Here is a 24836-nt window from a genome sequence, read left to right as displayed (position 1 = left end):
TATCATTGAATTATAGCTTGAAACAGTTTATTTATTGAGTGTTATAATAATCATCTAATTATAAAATACATAAAAAAACATATAAAATATAGTGCTTTACTAATAGAAGGATCTTGTTTTGGATTTACGCGTTTGTCCGAATTAATCAAGTCATGCAGTATTATAATTATATTAATAGTAATACTATAATGTAATGTTCCGATTTATGAGACTACTGAGATGATGTATGTAGTAGTTACTAGCTTACCTTTTCAAACCAATCGAAGTCGTAGTATGAATGGTGTGAATACTTGTTTTCGTTTCTTACAAACAAATCCATTCCGTTTTTAATTTAAATCATATTTTGTACCTATGTATACCCAAAAAATAAATTGTTTACGTTAATATTTTTTCTCAATTATAACCTATTTATTATACTTGATAGTTTAATCAAATCAAATCAAATTAAAACGTACTTTTTAGTTGTTTGAAACTGTATTAAAAGTAAAGCTTCCAATTCGAAATATACATTCTATCGCTAGTATTGAACTCTGTTAGTTTGGTATAAATGTTGCCAGTCGGCATTATTGTTTTACGATATATTTAGCAATCATTGTCATATTTCAGCTATTTTCCATAAAACCGTAATAAATATATAATACATTATACACCTAAATCGTCGTCATAAATCACTCTTGTCTATATCACACGGACAGACGCGGCAGAATTGATAATTAAGTCAGGTTTATAATTCTTAGACAAGCCCCTTGCCATTTGCCTTGCCTTTAAATTCATACTAAAATTGGTTCAGCCGTTTCAATAATAACCTTGAACGAAGAGACAGAAGTAATGTTGGGAGAGGTTATTTTAGTTTTTATTACCTGCAAATAAACAGCGATAAGTAATTTCAAAATCGCAGACAAGCACTTAAATTTTTATTTGATTTAAAAGATTTTATGTGAAGATGTAATGTATTTATTTTAAATTTCATAACAGTGTTAAAAATAAAGAAGCGTGTTTTTACCAATTTGATGGTTGAAGATATTTAAAAATAATATCTTATTAAAAAAGAAATCACAATTTCGAGTCGATTGTTGTCATAAAGTCTCAACCAACCTTTACTTTATGTTGTTAAAAAGTCGTAAAAATATTCGTTTTGTCGAATATCCGTTGATAATAGTCGATTTTGGTTTTATAATCTATATCGATCCGACAATTAAAACCTTCGCTGGCCTTGTTTAAAAGCCTGCCACGAAATTGGGATAATAGATATCCCAATTTTCTTGTCAAAGATTACAGCAAATTGCGACTGTTTTATCGTAAAAAAATATGTAGGAAATTAAAGATTGCATTGACAAGCAAACAAACATTGAAGTAAAGTAGTAAAGTAACAGTCTGTAAATTACCCACTGCTGGGCTAAGGCCTCCTCTTCCATTAAGGAGAGGGATTGGAAAATTTTCCACCAATCAGTTCCAATGTGAATGTGGTGGAATGCACATGTGGCAGAATTTCGATTAAACACATGCAGGTTTCCTCACGATCTTTTCCTTCGACGCGAACACGAGATCAATTATAAACACAAACTAAGCACATATATATTGTCGTGCTTGCCTTGGCTTGAACCCGAAATCATAGGTTAAGATGCACGCGTTCTAACCACTGGGCCATCTCAGCTTCTCATCATTGAAGTATTGTACATTAAATCGCCCTATAATACCATCCCATGATGGCAAAAGAAAAACATTATTGTCGATTAATTCTTCATATTTCATCTATAGCGTTATGCTTACAATATTATACCCGGTAGTTATAAATACATCAATATCTCTGAATGTTTACTATTATACGATTATTAGTCTCAGGATGCTATAACTGCATAGGAGTTATGCAGTAAGAAAATATAAATGAAGTAAAAAAGAGCGGAAACGCGCGTCGCACCCGTACGGTCATTAGGTGCTCATAATAACGATCATTACAGAAGATTGTTGTTATTAGAAAAATCTATGGAAGTATAAATGACGAAGTAAAGCATGGGCGAGTAAAAATCTGTTAACGACCTAAGAAAAACAAAAGACGATCACTACACTTATGAATTTCATCTTGAAATTAGCAATAATCGCAATTCAAATATGGAATAAATAATGACTATACAGCTCTCTATTATGCAGTGGCATGTAGTTTCGGCTAGTGCTCTTATATTTGTATAGTTGTTTGTGTCGAGCGCATTTGCATGTGTAAATAAATATTAAAGAGCCGGGTCGTCCGGTCGCGGCGGCCGGCGCCGTGATGATTCGAGAGGAACCGTACATATCAGACTGAGCACCTGCTGGCTGGTGACGCCCATCAACATGCAGCATCGATATCGACAGTGAATGTATCGATACTTAAAATATATACTTACTGCAATATTATATCATATAGCTAATAATATAAGTTTAAATAATAAAGATCCATATCCAAAGGAACATTTAAAATGTTTTGCTATGTAAATGTAAGCAGAGATACATCACCTATTCTATCATTCCTGAACACTAAGATTTAAATGTTTTATGTGTTATATTAACATCTTATATAATATTAAGATGATAAATTACATTACATTTTGAAACGCTTGTGTTTTTTTAAGGTTATTTTGTATACGAATGCGATACATTTAGTGTTCACCAATATGCATATTACGTCGCCGCTAACGGGTTTATTGCTTTGGAATGAACTCGACCGTCTGCATGCCAAACTGCGATTCCTGGTGATCGCCCCTTTGAATTATGCGCGCGGGCACGCTTACGCGTCTGCATTCAATCGCTTCGCGAGATTTATGTATGGAACGCTCGTTCAACACATACAAATGTTTCCTTGAATTTTGAATATATACCCGTCTTCGACTTTTGTTTACGATTATGTTCAATCTTATTTCAATGTTTCGAACTAACATTCTGTCAGTCAGTTTAGTTAGAAAAATAATCTTTAATAGAGTCGATAATTATTAGCTGATGCAGGAACATCACTAACTTGGATGCACTACCGGACTACTGTTGGACACAGACTACGCTTGCAGCGTGCGTTTTGAAAATACAGCCAGTATTGAAATACGCAAGTGTAACGGGATTTCAATTCATTCATGCGAATACTAGTGCAATAAAAAATATTATATAAATACTTTGTTTTATCAAAATAACTGCTAATGATTTGATCATATACATCTAATACTATAATAATAATCTAAAATAATTTACTTAATAATATTTACATTAAATGCTTAATTAATTTAAATTAAAAATTTTTGCTCTTAAATATATATTAAATCTTTTCAGTTTTTTTTTATTTCTTCACTATCATTTTATAACATTACTTATTCGAAATCGATGTATAACTTTATAAAACGTCAATGTAAATTAATTCGAAATCTATTGCTAATTTATATAATTACTTGTTGTTACCCACGACTTCGCTTGCCTTTTTGAGGATTGCTTGTTATATCCTTCCTTTGAGTTCAAATTTGTTTCACATCAAATTTCATAAAATTCTGTTCAGCGGTAGTGGAAGAGAAACCTTACGTACCTTAGCGTACCTTAACATTTATTATATTATAATAATCTATTCGATATTTAAAAAAAAAACTTTTAGAAATGCCAGGCAATGAATTGGTTTCATAAATCCCTATACTAATATTCCAAGGTCTAATTCCACTGCAAGCGGTACAGAAATAGTTAAAACAGTAAATATTTTATACAAAAAAACTGTTCTTAATTTGTAATTCAATTTATGGTACAACATTTATCAACAAGTTTTAATGAAACAACTTTTTGTGCTTATTACTATTTAAACATTTTATAGCTGCGAACCTAATTTTCTGACAAATAAGAAATGATCTGTCAAACAAGCTTAAAGTGACGTTACCGCTGCACATTTTGATTCATCACGTCCGCGAGTTCTAAAGAATTTTTTGGCAAAAACTCAGAAATTCACACGCTTCTATGTCATTTTTTAAACATGACTCTCATATCAAATAGGCGACAACATATAGACACGGACATTTCTTTCAATTAACGTTCAGTAATTTTATTAGAAAAAAAATAAAATAAACAATAATTTGTGGTTTTGTTTATTTTACTGAAACGTTAAAAAATATAAATGATTATTATTAAATTCCTATAAATTTATAACGACCAAACCATTTAATAATTACAGGTTGATATTTGTCTTTTCTTTTATTTTTAATGAATTAACCATATTCTACAATTTGAATTACTAATTATCTAAGGTAATATTATTCGGGCGCCGCAGACAGATTTATTTCAATAATCAAACGGCTAGACGGCGAGTTAAGTTATTATGCAAAATATAATCCAGACACCTGCTTAAATATGTCCTTCAATGTCCCAGAACCGAAAACTAGGTCGCTCGAAGGCTGCCAGACGATCACAATTTTAAATTAGGGACACCCAACTTTTGTGGAGACAATTAATGCATTTCATTACCAGTCCTCCCTTGGTAACAGATTGGGAACATTTTATGAAACCGTCTCGTAATACTTTAAAAAACAAAGGCTATTATTAAACGCCGTCGTTGAATAATGAACGAATTCGTGTTATAGTTTTGATACAACATATATCGACTCGGATTTCATGCGGCACGTGGATACCGTTCACCGATATTATTATTTTTTTGTGTAAATAACGTAGCTGTAACAAAAGTCGCTGAGTAACGTTGCTTATTAAATACCTGTTTTATTAATTAAATTTAAAAATCCTGCTGTGTATCCGCGTGATCTTTTATTTCTTACCTTTTCATTTTATACTGTTTATTTGTATTGAAATATAGCGATTGCAGGCGAGCCGATTGATTAACAGGCGCGCTGATGTGTCAGCCGAGAACGCTTCAAAGTGTGATATTATTTTGACATATTAAATCACACCTCCAGTGAAGTTATTTGTTGATAGCGTGGAATCAAAATAAGCGGCGCGTATAATTAACTGGTCCGTTTTAGTGCTGTCTATTCTGGGGTCATTCATGATCCCACAAATATCAGTGGTGACAGAAGCGAACTGCTACCGGTCTATTTGCGTCTCGCCCGCACTCTAATGACGCGCTGTTTATTTTTCGCGTCCGCTTTCAATTTGTTCGCTAATCTGTTATGCTCCCAAACAATAGCCAAAATAATTAAAATTGCAAATCAAGACACGAGATTCGTGAAACTACTATTTCGGGCACGCTATGAAGGAAAAGTGATTATAAAACCAGTTTGCCTCTAATATTTTAAGTCTTGCATCGACACAACAATGTTCTGTATTAAATTATTGGTCTTTACCAATACACCTACTTTTAATGTTCATTTAATTCCTATTATATTTTTAAATAATATTAATTCCAATATAACCCGAATGATGTAAGTATTAATCCAAAACTTATTTATTAATTATGATTTTCAAATTTGAAATACTATTGCATGGCAAAATAAAAAAAAAAGTTTAATTAAAATTCCCAATTTTTTCGTACTTCAATTAATATGGAATGCGATGAAAAACTTCTGGCGAGCATAGTTTGTTGGGTTTAAATTAAAATAGTTTTTGCAACAAAAAACACTGAAGCATCGATCGATGAAGAAGTGGGTTCAACGAGATCCGCGTTGCTTCCAATATGTGGCGCCAAAATTGACTGAACCGGCGGAGGCGAGTCCATTATATTATTGGCTATCTACTAGCAACTTCACACTTTATTCACTAAATACCTATAAAATAACAATCACAAAAAAAGCATAAATAATAGTATTTATTTAGCTATGAACAATTCAATCCGTACTTTCCTCACTGAGACTGTTTTTCAGTTTGTTCAAAGCTTATTTTTAACACAATTAAATCATAAGATATTTTTTACAATTTCAATAATACGCACCGAAGATAGGATGTGATCGGAGTCAATGTCCGCTGTTCGCGCGTAAATCGTTATTCAATTTAATTTGCATTTTTACCGCTGACCACTACGACAGCCGCTTTATATAGAAAATCGTGGTTGATATTATTAATACGTTTCCATTTATTCCTCTGGACAGCTTTAAGTTTGTAGTTTTGCTAGATCTGTAAGAGTGCTCATTTGACATTTACATCAAGGAAATGCAGACTATGTAATTAAATATATTCATTTTATAATCGATGTACTTATTTATTAAATATCTATAAATTATTTACATAAACATGAGTTATCATGTTTATGTAAATAATTACTTATCAGAAATTCTAATAAATTGTAACTTCTTTAAAATGTGTTAAAAGGGGGTTATTGTTTTTCGGTGTTGCTATTTAAAATGAAACCATTTCGAATCTTTTAAACCAATAGACCTTTTCTAAGCGTATTTTGTTGTAAACGTAAAAAAAATAACTTACTATGGCATTTTTTTCTTTTTAATTTATGTTCAAAGTGTCTCAATTTGCATAAATGATCATACAATAACACGTATACATTGTGATTTAAAATTAACACGTCATTGCACAAGGAAAAATAAGGCGGGTGGTTAACGGTCGCTCGTATGCAATTTGGTCGAGGCGGGCGACGGCGGCGGTGGCTGGCCAGTTTGTGAAATAGCGTCTGGGTGGTGTCTAGCGAGCTCTGAGTCAGCGCTGGAATCCAGCCGAACACTCGTACACGCATCTGCTTTTAATATCAGTTTTCAAATATTGGTAACCGCGTTTTTATTGAAACACAACTCGCGCCTTGCTTTTTATAATAAACGAATTACATACGATTTATGAAATTGATAATTATCTCTTTACTTGTAAATAGATAATGCTTATATTAATTTTAGTAATTGCTACGATAATATTATGATTATTCAAATTCGTGTTTCACACATAGATTAAAATAATTAAAAGCAAGTTTTTGTACGTGACTTCTATTCTCCTAACGGCATCTAGCACATAAATTAGATAATTTAAAAAGGATTGAGTTTTAAATGCGGCGCTTATAATTCTAAGCAAAAAATAATCAAGTTCTATGAATAATAAATAAGGCCCGTTTATTTTTTTTGTGCACTTTTTTCTATAGAGTTCCAAAAATATATTTTTAAACCTTTATATAAATGTATGTAGGTAGTTGAATTTGTATCTGACATAGAATTTCTTATTAGGTTTTACAGACTATAACATTTAACCGAGGAACCGGCCATGTTTAAATATATATTAAGGCCGGTTGGTATTATTATATATACCTTTGACAGTGGAATCTTTTTTCGAACCAAATTATGAAAAATTAAAACGCAATTTATTTTTTTATGTCCGAAAAAGTTTGTATATAAATAGACATAACAACAATAAGTACTCAAATACTTAGTACTAGAGAATTCCAATTATAAAAAAAAAAATGTGTCCCGCCATTATGAGAACGCGACAATCTCAGAGTAAGCAAAACAGGCAGCGATTGCAGCCATCGCGTGTGTTCAACCAATATAATAAACACCATAACGGCGTACACGATAGGGCTTAGACGTAACGTAATTATGCATGGTTCACCACATCAATCTGTAATCACAGTATCAAAATGAAACGCGCACTTTGCTTAACTTAAATTAATCTATTTGTCAAAATAACTGAACATGCTTAAACAAGCTTTTCAAACAATTTTTTCACGGACAATTTATCTAAGGTATTTTCAGCAACATTTATTGTTAATTTATTTGTTGGCAAATTGTTTTCAATTACAATTTAAGAACTATATAGGTAAAGTTCCAATAATTCTAAATGAAAAGGCTTATTGATTGATATCTTATACTCTATAATCTTTAGGAATAATTTAGCCATTTTTTACCAAAGAAATTTTTTTTTAATTATAACTATTACCCCATATATACAAAAAAATTACCTTTTTAAAATATTATGACCTATTATATAATATTTTTACGTTGTAGATGCCGCTGTGTTTCTTTCGCCGGTTCTTAGGTCCGAGGTGGTATATTCCGAACCGGTCGTAGATTTTTGACTATCACATAATAAATAAAGATTTTTTACTTTGACTTTATAAAGTAACAGCCTGTAAATTTACCACTGCTGGGCTAAGGCCTCCTCTCCCATTAAGGAGAGGGTTTGGAACATGTTCCAATGTTGGAATGCACATGTGGCAGAAGTTCTACGCAATTAGACACATTCAGATTTCCTCAAGATGTTTTCCTTCACCGCCGAGCACGAGATGAATTATAAACACAAATTAAGCACATAAACATAGTGGTGCTTGCCTGGATTTGAACCCGAAGTCATCGGTTAAGATGCACGCGTTCTAACCTCTGAGCTATATCAATGACTTTGACTTTACTAATTTAACTTTGAATTATCTGTAGCCGGGATCTGCTGGTCGGGAATGGAGCGCGGCGGACGATGCAGCTCTGTGGCGGCGCTACGCGTGGGTCGCGCGGAGTGTTGCTCGGGCGGCGCACGCGCACCCGCGGCCTGGAGCCCGCGCGACCTGGACAGCGGGGAAATATTCTTCTATAAAGCTTTATCTGGAGGTGTACCGTGTACAGCTTGTGCTGGTGAGATTTAATACCATTTATTTTATATACAATTTACTTTGAAACAAGTGACTAACATTTTATACTTAGGACACGATCTATATTTATATTGAAATATTTACGTTATATCTATATTTACGTTGAAATAGTTTGGAGCTTATTTCACAACGCTGCTCCAATACCGCTTAATAGATACACATGTGGCAGAATATCATTGAAATTAGACGTATGCATGATTCCTCACGATATCTTCCTTCAACGGCGAGCACTAGATGAATTAAAAACACAAATTAAGCACTTGAAAATTCATTGATGCTTGCCTGGAGTTGAACCCGCCTATAACGTAATTAATAAAAAAACCGTTAATATTTCATCCGTATATAGCTTCGCAGACTTCATTATAGCGTTCACTTGAGAATCAATTTACACGGTTGGCATATATTAAATAACTTATATAATTCAAATGTTAATATTTCCATGCATATTTATACTTGGACTAACGTTTTCATTAACAACATGGACGAGATAAGCCCGTGACGACGTATTTAGTCCACGATACATAAACAAATCGCAATACCGTCAACGGACTGACTGTACAATTCCGTTTGAATCCCAATTAGATGATTTACATACCTATACATGTTATAAATATATTAAAGTATCGTTTCTTACATTGCTATAAAGATGTGTTAATAATTAATTTATGTCGTGTAATTTAATATTAATGATTAATCTTATCTCGAGCTCATTTGATTTATTGACAATATTTTCTAATTTCCCAGTGATAGGGATGTTACGGATACGTCGTTTCGGATCTGAATATGAATACGGATGCATGAATAAAATTTTGGAGGTTATTTCGGATTATTCGATTGTTTCAGAAACGAAAATTAGATTAATAAGTTGTTAAAGAAAAAAAATTAAGTGGTTAACAAACTAATAGATTTGAATTACAATTAGCTGTTATCCTCTCTGAGTATAGCGATATGAGAAAACAAAATTATAGTTATTTTATTTTATTGATTTCGGTTTCGTTTACGAAGATCCATAACAACCCTGATACATATACACAACTATCTTAATGTATATCGTAACTTCTTGCTCATTAGTAAAATATAATTACAAGAAATATAATCGATTTTATATATAAAAGTCGTAAAGTTCGTCCTCCGTTTTAATTAAAAATATATATAAATTTGAAAGGAGTTTAATTAAGGAAACATTAACAACTTAAAAAATACATTTAATTTAATTATATTTCGTAAAAAGACTTAAAAATCCATTAAAATTTAATAACCACTTATAAACCTCTCTAAATACTTAAAAAATTAAGCATTAAAATGCATTTGTTTTTTTAAATTTTTTGTATGGTATATATTTAGTAAAAACATACAAATCAAAATAAAAAAACAAATTAAAGGTAAGATACACCAAAGGCAAAACATGTGTGGAGCTACAAATATAACATAAACTGTAAATATGTATTGAAGTGTACATTAGACAGATTGATAACAAAGCCTTTCGCTTATTATTGTAACATTTATCTCAAGGCACACTACATATATTCCCTTAAAAGACCCGAATCAGAGCAAACTGGACAATTTTCCCGATTCTGGACTAAATATATTACCATTTCTTTTTGTTGTATGTAAAGTAAATTAAAAGTAACAGCCTATTAATTAAGGAGAGGGTTGGGAACATATTCCACCACGCTGTTCCATTGCGGGTTGGTGGAATGTACATGTGGCAGAATTTCGATAAAATTAGACACATGCAGGTTTCCTCACGATGTTTTCTTTCACCACCGAGCACGGGATGAATTATAAACATAAATTAAGCACATATTCATAGTGGTGCTTGCCTGGGTTTGAACCCGAAATTATTCAAATCAATCATTTGTTGTATGTAGTAGAAAATATTTAAAAAAAAAACCAGAATCAAGAAGTAACATCAATAATTCCTCTTATTTTAACATCTACAAATGTCCGTAATTCTACTAACTTATTATTACTTTATCGAACCGAGATATCATCGCCGTTCTGACGGTTGGGTCGAAATTGCATCGAATAAAATCAGTAACGTATAACGCTAGTAGAATTGCCCCGTCCATACGCAAAACGTTATCGTGTAGAAATGTTTGTTAAATATACTCGCGTGCACTATTTATATTGTTTGCTCGAAAGCAATCTCAATTACTCTGAAGAGTTTGATATCGCTGTATGTTTGGTATTACGTTTCGAATTGTTTGCGATAAACGATTGTTTTATTAGGAATTAGGGCAGCCGTGCATCGTCCGATAGATAGCCGATAGTAGTTTATAACCGATGACCTGATTTGAAACTATTCGTAAACATGAAACTTGCTATTTTAGTGATCAAATTTAATGAAAGTTATTCAATATAGATGCAATACATTTTTTTCTTAATAATAATTAAAAACCTGCTAAGAGGTAAAGAAAGAATATCAGCATAGATGTGTAAAATTTTTATAAATAAAAAAAAACCGCCTTCAAAAATGAACTAAAAAGAAAAAAATAATCAGTTACATCCATATCCGATTTACGATTTTTTAATCACCTCTCAAAGTCGGTGCCGACATTGCTAATATAGGTACATAATACATACATACAAACCTAAATCTATTTATTGTATAGATGACACCATTAGACAAACCTTACTATCGATACAAATTAAATGATTTCAATATAGAAATTTATTTACTTTGTTGGCACCGACTTCAAAAGGTGATTAAAAAATCGTAAATCGGATATGGATGTAACTGATTATTTTTTTCTTTTTAGTTCATTTTTGAAGGCGGTTTTTTTTTATTTATAAAATTTATTTACTGCTTTTCAGTGTTGTTTTGTTATTTATAATTACAATTGGTAGTGTTTGTCATTCACTATATTATACTCAGTACATTTCGGCTTTCGACTCTAAACATAACTCAACGCCGTTTCAATACGATGTGGACTGCAACTCAAATTAAGCGTTACCTAAGTTACAATAGCCTAATGCTAACTGCTTATCGCCAATTAGACAATACCATTTTTCCCGATGCAATACCGTTAATCATTGAGGAGTTCTCCTGGTAGTCCACCATCAGCTAGACTTCATCATAGGCATGTTTACTAACATCAATTGCTTGACGACTATCTTAAAGAAATAGAACTAAACCCGTAAAATAGTTACTTACTAATAGGTTCTGATTACCAGTTGTGGTCTTCATCATCAGTTCTACTTCATCAAATGTCACTTTTCGTGAGCATATGACCAAGGCACTTTGAATAAAACCGAAATCACTATAGGTGTGCCTATAAAATTTGAGGAGTTCCCTCGATTTCTCCAGGATCCCATCATCAGATCCTGATCTCCTGACAATGGGACCACCTGTAAAACATGCCCTTTCAAACAAAAAAAGAATTGTCAAAATCGGCCCAGCCATCTTCGAGTAATTCGGTAACATACATAAAAAATAAAAAAAATAAATAAAAAAAGGCCCCGACGAATTGAGAACCTCCTCCTTTTTTTGAAGTCGGTTAAAAAGTAAAAGTAGAGTAACAAATAGGAAATCACTACTCAAAGTGACGCAGGGAGTTTTCCTCTCCATTAGTGAATATTTTTGGATCTATCACCACCTCGCTACTCTTGTGTGGGTCGGTGGAAATACATGCGGCAGAATTACATACTCTTCATTATCAAGCTCGCGTTTATAAACAATAAAGCATCATGTGACTAATTATCCGTTGACTTAGCCATGTTTTACTTCTAGCTATTTGACCAATAGTCTAGTCTCGACTTCATATAAAAGTAAAAAGTAAAGTAACAGCCTGTACATTTCCCACTGCTGAAATAAAGCCTCCTCTTCCATTAAGGAGAGGGTTTGGAACATATTCCACCACGCTGTTCCTATGCGGGTTGGTGGAATGCACCTGTGGCAGAATTTCGATGAAATTAGACACATGCAGGTTTCCTCACAATGTTTTCCTTCACCGCCGAGCACGAGATGAATTATAAACACAAATTAAACACACATATATATATATATATATATATATATATATATAGTGGTGCTTGCCTGGATTTGAACCCGCAATCATCGGTTAAGATGCACGCGTTCTAACCACTGGGCCATCTCAGCTCTTCATATGCATGTTTGATATTTTTTAGAAAAATAATTTAAAATCCTGCCACTTAAACATATTGAATATATTTAAAATTCCTATTTTTATTCAATGACAAACGCTACGCTATAAACGTGGATCTTAATATTGCGTGGTTCCGAAATAGTAAACAGGTCGTTAAAATACTAAACTATGCGTAATAACTGTTATTTAAATTTTATCGACTAGAATTATCGTAAAAGTTATCTGTTTGACAAAACTAAATTAATATAAAAACGCAGAACATATATCGATATCTAATTGACATATAATTTGTTCAAAGATAATGACCGCCATTATGCTTTAGTATGTAATTAACATCTTTTTTACTTTAATAATAATCTTTCATACACATTTCCGCTCTCATTCGTTGATTTATCCGTTCATGATATAAATTAAATAGGATACGAATCAAATAATATAATCTCGGTAAAATCTACTTTCCCAACCGGTGATAGCTTTTCAATTAATTCAATGTTGTAATTTATCGATTCAAAAGTGCTTTTAGGCGACTTAGATTAAATACTTTGATTTGGAATCAATTATATTCATTTCTTTTTAATAAAAATAACGTATACTTTTCTAATAAACACGCTCCTAATCCGATCGTGACTAAACTTTAGTGAATTATTTCTTGTCCAGGAAATCCTTATCCACAAAGGTTTCTGGACAAGAAATATATTTGACAAGTTGCCGACCAAGTTGTATTATATGTCCTTCCAAGGAACTTCAGTTTGAACTCAAATTTAAGCTTGAGTGGTTTGGTCTTGAAAGAGGAATAGACAGACTTAGAAGAGAGAGAGAATTTCTTTCGCATTGATAATATTGGTATAAATGTATACCCTTATTTCACCTGTGCGAAACCGTGTCAGATAGATAGCTATTAGGAATTTAACATATGTATCTGTATGTGTATGTAATGAAAATGTTTTCAACAGAATCTTGTGCTGGTGTATCATGTGGAGCGGGGCGGCGGTGCGTGGTGCGCGGAGGGCGAGCGCGGTGCGTCTGCGCAGCGACTTGCAGGCGCGCTGGGCCTGTGTGCGGCAGCGACGGCAAGACGTACCGCTCATTGTGCCGCTTGCGCCGCCGAGCCTGCCGCCGCCCCGCTAAGCACCTCACTCTCGATTACCCGGGGCCTTGCCGAGGTAAGATCCTAATTTCGTATTTGTTTGAAAAAACTTATATTGTTGATACTGAACGATAAAAGAGTTCCAGTAATTTATCTATACTTTTTTAATGAAATAACTTATTAATATTGTTGATACTGAACGATAAAAAAGTTCTAGCAATTTATCTACACTTTTTTAATAGAAAGGCAAGCGAACACGTTGGTCGCCTAGAGGTGGTGAAAACGTCTATAGACATTTAAATCAAAATACATAATTAAAAATTATTACAATAATCATTGTTTGATGGTAAAATAACTGATGAGTGTCATCCAAGAGAACTTACTAACTTACCCAGTAGTAACAACAGAAAAATTTCTAAAATGAAAGAAAACAATAAAATATACTTGTAAAATATAATTTAAAATGACGAAAAAATTGCGCAATTATTACAATTAAAATGAGTTTCCATTCGTAGACGATATCGCTTTACAAAAAGGCACACACTGTTGCATTTAATTTCAAACAATCTACTAAAATTCAAATGTTTTTTTAGTGATCAATCATACACGAAAAGTAACTAATTTGTGAAATCGAAATAAACCATGTTTATAATATGCGAACAAATCTTTATACAGAAAGTAACGAGTAAATCTTTACAATTTTAGTAGACAGATATATAAATATGTTAATAATGAATTACCTTTCCACCTTCTAGAATAATTCAGACATGAAATAAATAAAAGTAGTTGTTATTTATTACATTTGAATAACATTACAGCATCGATCACTAACGAGTATTTACAACACAAAAACTAACGTTAAATTATACGTCGTCCTTTTCCCCGACGGTAATTTTATACATTACACAAACAATTCACATTCGCATAAAGAAAATTTTCATTTTATGCCAAGTCGAACATAATTTTACCTAAATGTATTCCGACGCGCATCGCCATATGGCGCCCGTAAGCAACGTCCGCAGAAAGCTTTCACTGATGCCCCTTTAGCAGTAGCTTATCTTAACGTCCAATAAATTCAACCGCAATAAATATGATTAAAGCACAAATAATCGAACAATCAATTTACGACCGTCGCGAACTATTTTAGTATAATACCTCTTCGATTATAAATCGCAATTAATAATGATCCCTACACACGTGCTACGTTCAATGAATTGTTAATTGTTATAAATATGGGTGCACACGATTCATTAGCTGATCCGCTTGGCAACAAATATCTAGCAGTCATAAGGCACATAGCAACAGTTTCTAAGTATAAGTAAATGTCTATAGCAGGAGTAGTTTAAGGCCCATCAAAGTTTACGGGTTCATTATTAGCGCGTTCAAGCCTAACAGCTGGCTAACCGACCTGACACGCTTATCGCGTCTAGAATGTTTTTAACTCGATATGGTATATTTTTATGTAAATATTCAATAAATGATAGTTTGCTCACTTTAAGTGGTTTCGAATAAAAACTTAAATTCGTTCAGGCATAACTGTTGATTTCATTGTGTATCTAATAAATATATCTTTGTTAAATTGACAAAGAAACCAGTTTTATTATGAGTTTTAAGGTTACAGTTGTTGTAACTTAAATGTTAATGTTACATGGGCTTCGACGTACGCGAAGGCTATCGAGTAGGTTCAGACTTTAAAGTGCGTATGAGTTCAAATCTTAGTAAAACAACACTTAAACAAAACACAAGAGAAATATGTTTTCGAAATGTATGTGGTTACACATTTCATAGTCGATAATATCGAAAAGAAAATTTCTCGAACAATGACCAATCACTTCGCATTTATAACAAATTCTCCTTAAGAGGTTTATTGGCGAACCAGTAATCAAACGCCGCCCAGAGCGTTCTAGTATTGCTGCAGCTATAATTATGGACCGCTTTCCACGCCAGGAATCGCCGGTTGTTTTATTCATTCCCTTCGAACGTATTTATCCCTGTCCCGCGATGAACGGACACTCCTTTACTATCGCACTAGTAAATTGCTGTTTTGTTCGTATAAGGCTCAGTACGTCTCTATCGGGATCGGGTCTCAATAATAGCTCATTGCGATGCATGATGCGTCTGGCCGATCGCGTCGCCCGGGGTGTATGCGTGTGAATGAGACCTGTAGTACCCAACCACCGGTTTTCGAATTAACTTGATCGATGTAAATCAAAACCACGTGATACTTATATACTGGTTTTTGTTTACTTCTTTATCTGATACCCATCGCGATTGATTCATTGCCAGATATGGAATCCTTACTCACGTACATTGAAATATACTTAACACAATTAATTCTACTTTTTAACGTATTATTATTGGATTTATTAGAACTATTGGAAAACTTAGAAGATCAGAAAAAAATCGAATATGCACTATATTCGATGTTATTGTTATTGTTGATATAATTCAAAGGTTGTTACATTGTTGTATTTAAAATGAAAATTGTAAGTAGTACATCATTAACTATAAACTTTTGTAGTTTATATTATTACTACGCATCATAATATGCCGCATAATTTTAAATATTAATATTTGAAACACTACTTACTATGGTAGGTGTGCAGGTACTAGATTTAAATATGTAGATATATGGACTTGCATACACTTTAATTCACGTACTTCATTGATTCAATACAGCGCACTTTGTTTAAGATCTCGTATTCTTTTCATCACGTACCTAAACAAAATGTATTTATTTTCGCTACTTTTAAATTTATTTGAGATATAGTTCATTATTCAGCGTGTGTAAGTCAGTGGGAACAAAACGAACCGTGGGACGATACAGACAGCGACATTTGCATGTAGGCCGTTCAAGCTAACTTTGTTGCAAGACATGCGACTCTACCCTTTTATTTTTAGTCTACCTCACAGGTGTTAATATGTCTGAATGTAAAAGCATGCACGAGAAATGTTTACCATAGTATCCTTTCGACTCTCTCATAAATCATATAATACATGTACATAAAACGTATGCATGTGTGCAATACTTTTACGATGTGGTCGACTGTTGTTATAAAACTAACTTTTCATTAACAATTAGATTTATTAAACTATGGATATAAAAGTAATATTTCCACCCGTTCACTTGTTATAAATACGAGTCTTGAGTTCTCGGTAGCATGTAATTACTAGCTTCCATTCCAATAAAAACTATTTAAAGTGACTAACAGAGCGAGCTGAGCTATGTGACAGTTTCAAAAGGCATTCGAAAACGTGTGGTCAGTGCTTATAGCAATGGTGTAGTCGCAACTCGCAGGATGTCATCCGAGTGCAGAATGGGTGCAATTATGAGAAACCGGCCGCGGCGAGCGCTTCCTTCGTTACACACACAGATAACGTAACTCAATGGATGTGAAAAAAGAAACTCTCGCAGGTTATAAATGCGTCCGAGGGACTTTGTCAACACAAAATAGAACACTGTTTTAACTTTGATAAAAATAAACAATGTATATTTAACCATTAAATTGACTTTTTAAACCACATACAATACAAAACATTTGAATAAAAAAATAATAATTATCAACTGCAAAAAGCTCATTGACCAAGTACCTACTTGTGAGACACGGATAGTGTATGTCTTAATGTATTAGTGAATAAAAATATTTATGAATAAAATAGGATACCATTTCTTGTATAAAGTAAAGCCAGTATACAGTTAAGACATACCTCAATTAATTACTCCTTGTCAGGGACACTTTCAAACCGTCATAATCGCAGTCGGCCCTAGACCGAACCAGACAGACGTCCTCATTCCATAGTATGAATAATATCCTTCGCGATAACGTCAATGTAATGTTCGTTCTAAAGACTCATTCATATTGCGATGTTTATCTTAACTCTTCAAGTGCAATCTCTGAAGTCAGTTTTATAATATCCAATTAATTAATGTAATTTATGTCCGAATAGATCAACGATGGAAGATGCGTATAACTGACTAACTCCGCTAAATACTCGAGCAATAGTACTATCACAACTGAAATATATCTTTTTTATATGTATATAATATACAATATTTGTTAAAACTTTTCAAATGCATTAAACTTCAAGCTGCAAAACCTAAACGGTTACTCAGAGCTAAGGACATTCACACGACCTATATTAGCGAGTGCTTTTCTTAGAATAATGTATTATTCCGAAACATCAAATATTACTGCACGCGAAATTATGTGCACAGGGTTTATGTGCGACATCATAGTATTTTATGAGCGGATAGGCTCGCCGCAAGCGCAAATTCTTGTAATGTACGCACCTACCCGAGATTCTCAAAATACATTCGTGAATATTACGCGAAATGTCTTCGTGTATGCCTCTATAATTAGTTGTAAGGTGGGACAGAAGTTAGGAACACTTTCGTGCATTGCAATCATTGAAAATAACAAACATTCGTGTTGTGAAAAACTTCTATTGGCATATTAATATTTACTATTGTGGTAGTAGTTTTTAATTCGACATTAATTTTGTATTTTTTAAATGTTGCTTAAAGGAATTTAAATGGTATACTATCACACATAGAGCACCACTGACACGCACGTTACGTACTCTCAATGTGATAGCAGACAGAGTGGATTTGTTTTGTTGCAGCCTCAGTAAATTCTGAATAATTGCTGCTTGGAATATATCATATGCAATTTAGTATTATATATTATTAAAACATGGATAGATATTTTAAATTTGTTTTTTTAAGTGCTGTAATATCGAATTGGGGCACAATCCTGTAATGATATCTATACAGTGTGGCATTAAATAAATAAATTAAAAAAAAATCCCACTACTTTTTATTCTTGAATAAAATGTAAACGTATCATATTGTACTATGATGATGTCTTCCTAATCCATTTCGGTTACGGCTGCACTTCATAAAGGAAACTAACCAACTGCCCTGAATAAATATATTATACCTAGTGCAGTTGGGTGTGCTAATATAAACGCACTCTCTATTCCTAACTTTCCTACCGAATACCACATAACAAAACTCATATTTCATAAAATATAAAAGTGATGAAATATAGAGTGACGAACAGTACCAAATATACTTAGTTCAAACAACTTAAAATTTTCAAATTCCATGCCAGAAGCTTGTAAACCATGCCAACGTCTAAACCTTCAAAATTCAACCTACTCGAAAATCTATTTGTCTGTATCAAATTTGTAGAGTTTGATTTTTCATCAAATTAGGAGAGCCCATTTTAATTTTGGCGGTTAACTAAAAAACCGCCCAAGTTGTGCAAATTGTATCCGTAAATAAAAATATATGCTCCTGCCGTGGCTAATATCGGTCATAACTCTCGTAAAAACGGTAAATTACATCGCCATATATCTTTAAAAAAACCATAAATACCTCAACGGTAAAAGGACGTCTGACAAATAAAAATCGCAGGTTCAATCCCGGTAGGTATTGTCGTACCTTCTAACTTAAAATTTACGTTTAATTGACGGTGAAAATAGATATTGTAGAGGTATTGATGTTATTGTTGTCGTTATAGATAGATGTATAGTATATGTTAGTTACAAAATACTGTAAACGGTTTTCTGGTATTTCATTTAATGTTTTTTAATAAATTTATCACAAATATAAAGCATATGTATTAATAAAAAACAATATAGTTTAAGTTTACCTACTCGTAAAACATGAATACGTTCTCTATAAGAGCCAGACACGAAATAGTTTTACAAAAGCAGCCGTTGGCGGCCTGATTTTAACCATGATAAATTCTCTGTAATCTAAGCTCTAAAGTGGCTGCACTTGATCGCTGTCTAGACTAGACTATCTATCGCCGCTCTATAAACCGCAATACGATACAATCCACTGGGAAAGGCGTCAGATATTTACAGGCCATGCTCGTTAGTCCGATTTCTACCCAGTTATTATGTTACGCTAGGCGTCATATTTCCTTATTTTAAGTTGACATTAGACCTAACCCATAGGTCGAGGGCGCGGTGTAAAACTGATTATCCTTTCACGGCATGTAATGAGGTATTTAAATGAAGCTGTCTCGACAGTCGGAAGCTGTGAAGGAGTGCGCTGTGGAGGAGACAAGCGATGCGTTCTGGACGCCGAGCTCGGAGCGCATTGTGTGCGATGCGGGGCCTGCAGTGTGGCAGGGGCACCCGTTTGCGCGGTGGATGGACGCACGTACGCTGGGGCGTGTGCGCTGAGGAAAGCGGCGTGCGAACGCGGGAAAGCACTGCCACTCGCCTACAAGGGATCCTGCATGGGTACGTAGATTATGTTAACAGCTATTTAAATAAATAAATAAATATGAGACAACAACACATACATTACTCTGATCCCAATGTAAGTAGCTAAAGCACTTGTGTTATGGAAAATCAGAAGTAACGACGGCACCACAAACACCCAGACCCAAGACAACATAGAAAACTATTGGTATTCTACATCGACTCGGCCGGGAATCGAACCCGGAACCTCGGAGTGGCGTACCCATGAAAACCGGTGTACACACCACTGGACCACGGAGGTCATCAAAATATTTAAAAGCAAGATTTTTTTTTTCAAAGGAATGTAAATTATAATAATTTTCGTAATCAAACGGGAAAGATTTATTTTTACAATAAATTTATAATAAATTGATCAGCGAACGCGACGTGCGCGCGGGTGCGGTGCGGCGCGGGGCAGCGCTGCGTGTCGGGCGGCGCGAGCGGCGCGCGCTGCGTGTCGTGCGGCGCGTGCGGCGGCGGCGCGCGGCGGCCGCTGTGCGGGTCGGACGCGCGCACGTACGCGTCGTGGTGCCGCCTGCAGCGCGCCGCCTGCCACGCCGGCACCGTCGTCGACCCCATGCACCCGGGCCCGTGCAAAGGTACTGCTCAAAATAGACAAATGGGAAAAATATAGTTCGTCAACATTCATCAAACGAAAATCTTAGACCCATTTACAGAGAGAATATTAAAACAAAATTTAAAAGGAATGATTCCCCAATTTTATCTCTTTGTTTCATAAAATCAAAAGGAATATCATTATATTCTAATAAACAGATATGTTATATCCATACTAAACAACAGAAAAAAAGTGTGCCGCGCCGGGGACCGTTTATTTTACATTTCGTTTCAAGTAAAAATAATAGCTTGATAAAAACAATAAGTAAAAGGCATAACTAGATGTTTTAAGTACGCAAAACGTATTACTACGTAATTATGATGTATTATAACGTATTACTACGTAAAACGACTAAAGCAAACGTCCCAATAAGGACGTTTTCTAGTCTTCACTTTTTGCGCGTTAATGACATATCTGTTTACTAGAATATCATTGCATAAAATAGATTTTTTATATTTTATTTATTCTATTACTATTACAATTACTTACTAAATCTGACGAAATTACTAAAACTGGTGTACATCGAATAGTAAATTGTTAGGTATTTATTAACTTTTAACGGAACCTTTTTTGTTTCAGGAAACAAAAATATAACGGACAATAGTGTGACCGACGAGAAAAATGTCGAGGATACAGACACGTCACGAGTCCTATAGTCATGGACTCTGAATTAGCACTGCAGTGTTTAGATAACTTTGTAGAACAAGTTGATTCGTCTCTTGTAAAGACAAATATCTCCAAGCATGTACTCAGTGTTAAAACGCTATGTAGAAGACTGCGTTTGGAACCAGAATTTACGAGTCTCTTAGGGTTAGGATATAGCCATACTGAAACAATCGACGTTTTTAGTTCTGAGTAGAAACATGATTTCGAATAAAAATTAGCAAAATCGATACAAAAAGTCTGATTATAAAAACATACATTCTATCTAATAATGATTTTTAAAACGAAGTCGATTAAAACAAGAAATTGGTGATAAATTAAAGCATTGAACTCATTAAATTCGTAAGAGTCCGACCTAACCTGAAGACCAGAGTATTAGTTATATAAGAATGGTCGAGTCATTGAGCCAGTTCATCCGAACGAAAAATGTTCGTAGTTACTTATAGTAGGTTTAGGAAAATTCTTGACCTTGTTGCACATTTTTCGACTTTTGTAGATAAATAATATGTCTATAGTAATTAATGATTAACACTTTACATTATTAAAGTTGAGCACCAAATTGTACTTAATATTTAGTCAAAACGTTATACATAGAACTGTAGTTAGCACAATATTTGGTATATTGTAGGTATTTCTATTCTAGAAAATCCTAAATTACGTCTTGTTGGCGTTTTTACGACGAAGCTCGTAGATTGAAATAACTTACTATTTTTGACTGACATTTGTTCTTAAAATTTTAATAACTTTTAGTAGTTTAAGATTTAATTTTACTTCACGTAATGTGGTTTTAACGCTTATGCAATATTTATTATTAAGTTATGAAGTTTTAGTGCAATAATGTTATTGAAAATTGTGTGAAATTTATGTTTACGTGTTTTGTTTTGTTTTAATTTTTTTATATACGAACGTGCGTCACTGGATCAGAAAATTTTAATTCGATCATTTGAAAAGAACAATTTAAATACTTATTTCAGTATTATGTCTATGTAAGATCTTTAGAATTTAATTTTTATTTTCGAAACGTTTTCTAATGAAATTAGGTGACTTTATAGACTGTAGATAAAAAGTAATTTATTGTTACTTTTGAATTGTTTCCAAAATGTTTCCAAGTATAATTTGTATGGATGTCAGTTGTGAATATATCGAATCGAACTATGTGTGATGAATGTCACTCGAAAAATTGAGTTTCTGGACGTCCTGCTTAGCTTTAAATAGTTTACAATTTGATTTCTTTAATATAGAATATTAGTCCACTTAAGTAATTAATATTTAAGTTTTATTTAGTGTCATAATGTGTTTAATTTTTACGTTATTTAAATTTTTTTTACGTAAAACTATCTGTAAGATCTCAGATACACATACCTATTAGATCAAAGAAAAATCGAAAATGAAAATAGGTTTATATAACTTCATTTGATATTTCTTATATTATTTTCATTTCATGTGTTGAATTTTAAATATTTTACAAACCATATTTAGTTGATTTCGACTGCACGCTGTGAATATTTTACTAGAAGCGAATAAAACGAGCTTAAATAAATTAAAATAATCAAGTGATCTTGCCAGCTGAGTACTTTTAAATTCAAGTTTTAAATATTATGATGAATAAAGTTGAAATACATTATGCAGGTCTGCAGTCGAAATGAATTGCACTGAAATGCAACGGTGACCTAATTCTGTGAAACATGTTGAGTATATGTTAATATTATTATTTTGTATTCTCGCTTATAAAGTAATATTTATACACTCATATTGTGGACTATATATTTTTAATACTTAACTATTTTATATTAACTTACGACTTTGCTCTTGTCAATTATTTTCTTTATGTATGCGTAAACGTTTAGTCGTAGTTCTGTTCCTTGTACGTGACATTAAAACCTTTTTATTACATATGGGACAGATTAAAAAAAATCGTAGATAAATTTTTCAAATGTCATTTTTTAAAGTTTACGCATACACATTAAACGATTGTTAACTGTACTACTACATATTATTGTTGTAGTTGAACCACTAAATTGTTGTAGTTAACTCATTCAAACATTATAGATAATGTATAATATATTGTCCTTGTTTCTTCATAAATATTTTACATGAAACTTGTATTTTATTTAAAACCATGAAACTAAATAATATAGTAATATTTAACTGTTTCAAGTAGAATTTATAATTATATTCAACGCCTAAGGAATGGAGAAAATGATTGTCATGAAATATATTTGATAAAATTATATTTCCTAAAACCGTTACTTCCATTGGTCTAGTGCTTATTACAGATCCAGAGCTCCTGCAACCATAGTCAGGGTTATGCTGAAAGTTATTTCGGTTATCAGTCGAGAGAGAATTCTCGGTAACAGCCTGGTAATTGGCAGTGTTTACACTCCTGCGTATCTGAATGTATATAAGCTGTTACGTCTGAACTCTTTCCGGCCATGTGCGTCAAATCATATCATAGTAATAGTGGACTTGAATTTATGCTATATAACTTGTGTACAAAGCCTTTCTTGAAAATGGTTACCGTAGCCGAAATCGGCCAATTGTGCATGTATTAAGAAAATATTCCGTTTAGTTTTATTTGAAATAAACGAACAACTTTTTGTAGAAAGTGACGCTGTATACAGGTATATGTATTCATAGGTATATGTATCATAGGCCGGTAACAAAGTCATCTCGCGCGCAGCAGTGTAGGAAAACATCGTTTTGATTTTCTACAACATTAATCTTCTATTGGAACAATTTTTAAATTCCTTCTCAAAAAAAAATGCAGTCAAATTCATAACCTTTTCTAAAGTCGGTTAAAAAGTATCAGGTCATTTACTAACTTTACCTTAACTATGATTGGAACCGTTAAATAAAACTCAGTTTAATCTAATTTTATTATTCAAGAAATTTATTTTTATTCGTCTTACATTAAATATTTAAAAATTAAAAAATAATGAAAAAAGGTATATTTACATCTTCATCGTCATTATAAAAGGTTTTAACATTCCATTGATAAGAATGGTAAACAAACGTTTGTTCCCATTGGCACCACTTACAAATACATAAATATACAAAAAATAGCAACCAATAAACGACTCCAGTCTTCATTAAAGCATAAAACAATTACAAAAATGCCGTAACACAACCGACATACTCTAAAACACTAATTGCAAATAAGCTATTTACAACCTTATTATAATATATAGGAATACCTGAGATGGCTGTGGTGTAGAAGCCAAGATTGCGGGTTCGAGGCGAAGCAAGAGCCACTTTTGCATGTGATGAACTTAATAATTCATCTTTTGCTCGGCGACGACGAAAAACATCGTAAAAAGTCTGCATGTGTGTAATGTCTACGTCTCTTGAGTAAACGATAGGACATGCTTAAGCCCAACTGCAGAACAGTTATTTATTTGATCTAGGAATACTTACCTAAGTTACTTAATGAACTACTTATGAACTTCTTAGCTTTATGCGACAGAAAACGTAGAAAGCGTTAATAGACCTATTGCATCAGATTATTTTTTAAACTGTTATGTGGTTTTAAATAAAGCGTTTCTCAAGCATAAAGGAGAGTAATTTTTGACATCTTTAGAGAATTTATCGAGT

At 33.1% G+C, this 24836-nt stretch overlaps 1 protein-coding gene across 1 annotated transcript in view; it reads left to right on the top strand.

The window, feature by feature from the left end:
* The window catches only part of LOC124537327 (follistatin), a 28231-nt gene extending 4887 nt beyond the window's left edge, over positions 1–23344 (top strand). The window contains exons 2-6 of the mRNA XM_047114144.1: positions 8304–8495; positions 13575–13784; positions 19751–19966; positions 20344–20565; positions 21162–23344. Of these exons, the coding sequence (XP_046970100.1) occupies positions 8304–8495; positions 13575–13784; positions 19751–19966; positions 20344–20565; positions 21162–21238 (917 nt within the window). The 3' untranslated portion in view covers positions 21239–23344. The remainder of the gene's footprint in view (positions 1–8303; positions 8496–13574; positions 13785–19750; positions 19967–20343; positions 20566–21161) is intronic.
* Positions 23345–24836: the final 1492 nt, after the last annotated feature.

Source organism: Vanessa cardui, chromosome 18 (assembly GCF_905220365.1).
Source record: "Vanessa cardui chromosome 18, ilVanCard2.1, whole genome shotgun sequence".
Classification (NCBI taxonomy): domain Eukaryota; kingdom Metazoa; phylum Arthropoda; class Insecta; order Lepidoptera; family Nymphalidae; genus Vanessa; species Vanessa cardui.
The sequence above is the reverse complement of the archived record's forward strand: the minus strand, read 5'-3'. Positions and strand labels throughout refer to the sequence as shown.